This window comes from Mandrillus leucophaeus, unplaced genomic scaffold, assembly GCF_000951045.1.
Source record: "Mandrillus leucophaeus isolate KB7577 unplaced genomic scaffold, Mleu.le_1.0 Scaffold53, whole genome shotgun sequence".
Lineage (NCBI taxonomy): Eukaryota > Metazoa > Chordata > Mammalia > Primates > Cercopithecidae > Mandrillus > Mandrillus leucophaeus.
Genome location: NW_012105697.1, coordinates 1,030,083 through 1,037,015, shown reverse-complemented (window position 1 = coordinate 1,037,015; position 6,933 = coordinate 1,030,083). Strand labels below are relative to the sequence as shown.

The 6,933-nt window shown below is 54.8% G+C and overlaps 1 protein-coding gene across 4 annotated transcripts in view; it reads left to right on the top strand.

The window, feature by feature from the left end:
* Window positions 1-6,628, top strand: part of TNNT1 (troponin T type 1 (skeletal, slow)) — an 18,605-nt gene extending 11,977 nt beyond the window's left edge. For 3 of the 4 annotated variants that reach the window (XM_011996944.1, XM_011996943.1, XM_011996945.1), the window contains 4 exons: window positions 608-717; window positions 4,705-4,795; window positions 4,926-4,966; window positions 6,450-6,628. In XM_011996944.1, the coding sequence (XP_011852334.1) occupies window positions 608-717; window positions 4,705-4,795; window positions 4,926-4,966; window positions 6,450-6,495 (288 nt within the window). In that variant the 3' untranslated portion in view covers window positions 6,496-6,628. Of the gene's footprint in view, window positions 1-607; window positions 718-4,656; window positions 4,796-4,925; window positions 4,967-6,449 lie in introns of all 4 variants that reach the window. The other variant, XM_011996942.1, reaches the window with a different exon arrangement.
* Window positions 6,629-6,933: the final 305 nt, after the last annotated feature.

Here is a 6,933-nt window from a genome sequence, read left to right as displayed (position 1 = left end):
CCTGGACTCCTGGGTCTGAGGGAGGAGGGGCTGGGGGCCTGGACTCCCGGGTCTGAGGGAGGAGGGTCTGGGACCTGGACCCCTGGGTCTGAGGGAGGAGGAGCTGGAGGCCTGGACCCCCGGGTCTGAGGGAGGAGGGGCTGGGGCCTGGACCCCCGGGCCTGAGGGAGGAGGGCCTGCGGGTCTGGACCCCCGGGCCTGAGGGAGGAGGGGCCGGGGGCCTGGACTCCTGGGTCTGAGGGAGGAGGGGCCGGGGGCCTGGACTCCTGGGTCTGAGGGAGGAGGGGCCGGGGGCCAGACTTCTGGTTCCTAATGGGAGAGGGTCTGGGGCTTGAATTCCGTCTGAGAGGAGGGGCTGTGCGTCTGAGGGAGGAGGGGCTGTGCGTCTGAGGGAGGAGGGGCTGTGCGTCTGAGGGAGGAGGGGCTGTGCGTCTGAGGGAGGAGGGGCTGGGCCTAGACTCCTGGGTGTGAAGGAGAAGGGCCTGGGGTGCAGACCTGTGGGTTCCAATATGGACGTGGTCTGTGGGATCTGACCTGTGGGTCCCGACATGGGGGTGGTCTGTGGGATGTGACCCCCAGTTTACTGTACCCCTTCCCCAACCCTCAGGCAGAACAGAAGCGTGGTAAGCGGCAGACAGGGCGGGAGATGAAGCTGCGCATCCTGTCTGAGCGCAAGAAGCCTCTGGACATTGACTACATGGGGGAGGAACAGCTCCGGTAGGTGCTGTGGGGGGCTCGGGGCTGCAGGGGCCTGGGTGTGAGACAGGGGGATAAAGGAGCTCACACCCACTCACACCCACATCTGGGTGGGCAGAGACCCCGGGTCTCAGCTCTGGTGCTGTGTGACTTTGGGCAAGTGGCTTCCCCTCTCTGGGCCTCTGCTGCCTTCTCTGTGAAACGTGTCACTGATAGAGAACCCACTTTTCGTGGCTGCCGTGGCCTGTAGCATCTGACAGGTGTTACCGGGGAAGCCGGACAAGATGACTTCCCTCCCGCCCAGTTTAGGAGATTTTGTTAACTCTGTGATGTGCCCTGGAGCTCAGGATGGGCTGTGCCTTTCACCTAAATTCAAGCTAGGAATGCGGGTGAGAATGTTCCAGCTGCGTCCCTCGCCTCTAGAGCCAGGACCGCCTGCCTCTCATGAGAAGATAAACCACAGGACGGCAGGCTGACGGGGGCTTGCTTCAGGAGCCCCCCCCTGCATCTCCGTGTTCTCTGGCCTGGGCTGTGGCTCAGAAACTTCAGCCCACCGCAGAGCGGCGCAGTGATCGGGTTTGCCGCTTGCACCGAAAGCCCCTGTCCGGGGCTCAGTGCCAGCTCCGTCCGCTACAGGGCACGTTATCTGACTTTTCCAGGGCTCCCATTCCTCACTGGCAGAATAAGGATGTAATCGCATAATCGACCTCACAGAGCCGTGAAAGGGCAGGGAGATAGAAATAATAATTACAGGCTGGGCCTGGTGGCTCATGCCTGTAATTCCAGCACTTTGGGAGGCTGAGATGGGAGGATTGCTTGAGGCCAGGAGTTGGAGACCAGCCTGGGCAATGTAGGGAGACCCAATCCTTAAACAAATAATTACAGCAGCAGCTTCCTATGGAGGATTTACAACCCTGTGAGGTAGATACTATTATTATCCTTGTGTTAATAGTGAGAAGCCTGAGGCACAGAGAGGTTAGGTAACCCTTCCAGGGTTGCCCAGCTAGCAAGTGGAAGAGCTGGGATTTGAACCCAGGCAGTCTGGTGCAATAGTCCATACTCTTTGCTACTGTGCTGTAATGTGGCTTGATGGTAAATGGTGAACAGCTGCTCTCCAGGGGGCAAAACGTCTAGATTTAGCACGTGCCCATTCCCATGGTGTAAATACTTCCACCTTGCTCCTTTCAAACTATTGTATGAGGACACTGAGTGTGGAGTCGGGAAAAGATGTGCACCACAGGCTCCTGGAAGTCCTCTTCGGGGACGGTGGGCCCTCCTTCCTGTGCACATGATGCATGTAAAGTATTGTCAGCCAGGCGCGGTGGCTCACGCCTGTAATCCCAGCACTTTGGGAGGCTGAAGTGGGCGAATCACTTGAGGTCAGGAGTTCGAGACCAGCCTGACCAGTATGATGAAATCCCATCTCTACTAAAAATACAAAAATTAGCTGGGAATGGTGGTGGGCGCCTGTAATCCCAGCTACTCTGGAGGCTGAAGCAGGAGAATTGCTTGAACCTGGGAGGCGAAGGTTGCAGTGAGCTGAGATCGCACCACTGCACTCCAGCCTGGGCGACAAGAGCAAGACTGTCTTAAAAAACAAACAAACAAAAAAAGGCTGAGGTGGGAGGATCACTAGAGCCTGGGAGGTCGAGGCTGCAGTGTGCTGTGATCATGTCACTGCACTCCAGCCTGGGTGACAAAGTGAGACCCTATAAGAAAGAAAGAAAAGGAAAGAGGGAGGGAGGGAGGGAGGGAAGGAAAGGAAGGAAAGGAAGGAGTAGGTTTTAGCCCAGGGCTGGTTTGGCAATTCTACAAAATCAGACACCCAGACTCCTATTTTTTTCTTCTCACTCACTACTTTTAGCCCAATAGTTCCATCCTCAAAATCACTCATAGTCCAATATGGCTGCTAGAGCTCCAGCCATCACATTTATGATCCAAGCAGCAGAAAGAAGATGTAAGAGAAGAGCCACACAGTCTTTTTTGGGAGCCCTACCTGTAGGGTCCAGCCCCACAGGGTCGGTGGGATTTCTCCCCATGTGCAGAGACGAGAGATTATAGAAATAAAGACACAAGACAAAGAAAAAGACAGCTGGGCCCAGGGGACCACTACCACCAAGACGTGGAGACCGGTAGTGGCCCCGAATGCCAGGCTGCGCTGTTATTTATTGGATACAAGACAAGGGGGCAGAGTAGGGAGTGTGAGCCATCTCCAGTGATTGACAAGGTCACGTGAGTCACGTGTCCACTGCGCAGGGGGCCCTCCCCTGTTTGGCAGCCGAGGAAGAGAGACAGAGAGAGCAAGGACACAGCCTACGCCGTTATTTCTTCATATCACAGGTTTTTAGTACTTTCACTAATTTTGCTACTGCTAGCTAGAAGGCAGAGCCAGGTGTACAGGATGGAGCATGAAGGCGGACTAGGAGCCTGACCACTGAAGCACAGCATCACAGGGAGACGGTTAGGCCTCCGGATAACTGCAGAGGTGGAGGTCTTCTCTAAACTCCCCGGGGACAGGGGAACTCCCTTTCCTGGTCTGCTAAGTAGCGGGTGCTTTTCCTTCGCACTGATGCTACCGCTCGACCACGGTCCGCTTGTCAGCGGGCATCTTCCCAGATGCTGGCGTTACCGCTAGACCAAGGAGCCCTCTGGTGGCCCTGCCCGGGCATAACAGAAGGCTCACACTTGTCTTCTGGTCACTTCTCACCATGTCCCTTCAGCTCCTATCTCTGTATGGCCTGGTTTTTCCTAGGTTATGATTATAGAGCGAGGATTATTATAATATTGGAATAAAGAGTAATTGCTACAAGCTAATGATTAATGATATTCATATATAATCATCTATGATCTATATCTAGTATAACTATTCCTATTTTATTTATTTTATTATACTGGAATGGCCCGTGCCTTCGGTCTCTTGCCTCGGCACCTCGGTGACTTGCCTCCCACACCACCCAGTGACCTAGTTTCGTCCCATTAGCCACCCCTACCTGCAAGGGAGATTGGGAATAGTAGTTTTTCAACTCAGCCTATGGCACAAGATTCTATTTCTAGAAGAAAGGGAGAAGGGCTAACGGGTAGGCAAGAAGCCATCTCTTCCACAGTTTTATTTCCATATCTTCTAGAGAAGGAAACAGGATTCTAAAGGAAGTCACTTGACATATTCATAAACCAGAGAATGGCATGGCTGGGATTTGAACCAGGGGTTTCTAACTGCAGAGCGTGGGTTTGCTCTTTTCTTTCTGCCTTTTCTTTTCCCCTTCCCCTCCCCTCCTCTCCTCTCCTCTCCCTTCCCCTCTTCTCCCCTCCCCTCCTCTCCCTTCTTCTCCCCTCCCCTCTTCTCCCCTCCCCTCTTCTCCCTTCTTCTCCTCTCCCTTCTTCTCCCCTCCCCTCTTCTCCCCTCCCCTCCTCTCCCTTCTTCTCCCCTCCCCTCTTCTCCTCTCCCCTCTCCACTTTCCTGTCTCCTTTCTCCTTTCCTTTCCTTTCTTGCATCTTGCTCTGTTGCCCAGGCGGGAATACAGTGGTGCAATCACAGCTCACTGCAGCTTTGACCTCCCAGGTTCCTTCCGCCTCAGCCTCCCAAATAGCCGGGACCACAGGGGAATGCCACCATGCCTGGCTAATTTTTTTTTATTTTTAGCAGAAGTAGGGTCTTCTATGTTGCCCAGGCTGGTCTCGAACTCCTGGCCTCAAGCGATCTGCCCTCCTCTGCCTCCCAAAATGCTGGGATGACAGGCGTGCGCCACCGAGCCTGGTCTCTTAACCGTGACACCCTTCTCTCCCCTTGGGAAATGCGAGGGCGCCAGCTCGGATATGGAGAAAGCGGGCACAGATCGTAAAACTCTTGGTCTCCAATATTAACATATGGTGCCGACAACGCTGAACTCACAGTCTCGCTGTGTGGCTTTGGGTGTTCCCACACCTCTCTGGGCCCAAGTTCTTCTCTGTCCCTGGGCCTAGGGCCTGGCCTGCCTGGCTGCCTCCATCACAGCCCTCCTGCCCCACCAGGGAGAAAGCCCAGGAGCTGTCGAACTGGATCCACCAGCTGGAGTCTGAGAAGTTCGACCTGATGGCGAAGCTGAAACAGCAGAAATATGAGGTGAGACCCAGCTCCGCAGGGAGGGAGGGTAGGGCTGGGCTGGGAGGGACCAGCAAGTTCTGTGCAGGGTTGGGTGGCCTATCCCCACGTCCCCACTGGCTGTCCTAGCATCTGCTTTCTGCTTCCACAGATCAATGTGCTGTACAACCGCATCAGCCATGCCCAGAAGTTGTGAGTGTGATCCTGTCTCGAGCCCTTGCTCTCGTCCCCACCCTCCCGCGGACTCTCAGGCCTCTCTTTCCTCCCTCTGTGGGCTCCATCCCCCACTGCCTCTGGGTTTCTGCCCCTTTCTCTTTGTTCTTCCTTCTCTGTCTTCCTCTCTCTGCTCTTGGAATCCTGGGTCTCAGTCCCTTTGTCTTTTTCCTTTCTTATTTTTAGTTTTTGAGAGGGAGTCTTGCTGTGTTGCCCAGGCTGGAGTGCAATGGTGTAATCTCAGCTCACTGCAACCTCCATCTCCTGGGTTCAAGCGATTCTCCTGCCTCAGCCCCCTGAGTAGCTGGGATTACAGGCATGCGCCACCACGCCCGGCTAATTTTTGTATTTGTTTAGTAGAGACGGGGTTTCCCCGCGTTGATCAGGCTGGTCTCGAACTCCTGACCACAGGTGATCCGCCCACCTCAGCCTCCCAAAGTGCTGGGATGACAGGTGTAATCCTGAGCCACCACGACCAGCCCCTTTTCCTATGTTCCTCTAAATCCACGGCCGGGGAGGGGAGGGCCAGTCTCATTCCCCGGAGGACACTGGGCAGCGTCGGGAGGCATTTGGCTGTCGCAACTGGAGAGGGGCCACAGACATCTAGAATGCAGAGACCCGCATGCTGCTCAGCGTCCTACAATGCCCAAGACAGGGCCCCATACAGCAAAGAATGATCTGGCCCAAATGTCTACGGTGCTGAGGTTGAGAGGGTCTTCTCTCTTTTTTTTTTTTTTGAGACAGAGTCTCTCTCTGTCACCCCGGCTAGAGTGCAGCGGTGCGATCTCAGCTCACTGCAACCTCTGCCTCCCTGGGGTTCAAGCGATTCTCCTGCCTCAGCCTCCTCAGTAGCTGCGATTACAGGCGCACGCCACCGTGCCCGGCTAATTTTTGTATTTTTAGTAGAGACGGGGTTTCACCACGTTGGTCAGGCTGGTCTCAAACTCCTGACCTCGTGATCCGCCCACCTCGGCCTCCCAAAGTGCTGGGATTACAGGCGTGAGCCACCGCGCCCAGCCGAGAAGGTCTTCTCTGAATCTCTCTCTCTGTTTCTCGACTGATGTCTTCCTTCCTCCCTCCTCTCCCTCTCCCTTCTCCTCTTCTCCTGTTTCCTGTCTCTTTCACCCCAGCCCTTCCTGCATGTTACCTACCCAGGCCCAGATCACCCAACCCTTCCTCCCCCTACGCTGGCCCCTGACTCATAAACATTCATCAGCTCTGCCATGAACACTCTGCACTCACCCCCAAATGTCAGCTCCCACGTGTCAGTGAGGCCTTTGGCCACCAGCCGCTGCCCCCCAGTCATAGAACCCAAAAGAGATGACAGCTGTTTTGCACACGGCTTCCTCTGGGCAGACAGGGCTAATATTTTGGGGGATGGGCTTCCTGAATTGAGGGCCTGGGGCCCATTTCAGAGGCTGGAGGGGCCCCTTCTTCCTGATACCACCTCCTTCTTCTACAGCCGGAAGGGGGCAGGGAAGGGCCGCGTTGGAGGCCGCTGGAAGTGAGGACGCCGCCCCGGACAGTGGCCTGCTCTTACCCACCCGGGAAGCCTGGGAGTGTTAGTCCCTTCGGTAGCTTGAAATAAACGCTTCCCTCAGACACCTGCTGGGTCCTCTGATGTTGTTGTTGTTGATATGCGGCTGGTCTCTCGTGGTTCATTGACTTCTTATTACCAACACGCCATTGCTTGAAAGAGTGTCATCAATAATAATCATTAGAGTATGGCAGACTGAACCTTCACTCACTGCTGGTGGGAATGGAAAATGCAACAGCTTTGCAAGCAACCTGGTGGTTCCTCAACAAGTGAAGCCTTTCCACAGGGCCCAGCCGTTCCCCTCCTAGATGGATGTCCAAGAGAACCAAGAACCTTTGTCCACACAAAAGCTTGCACATGAATTTCATAGCAGCATTTTTAATTTTAATTTTTTTTTTTTTTTTTTTTT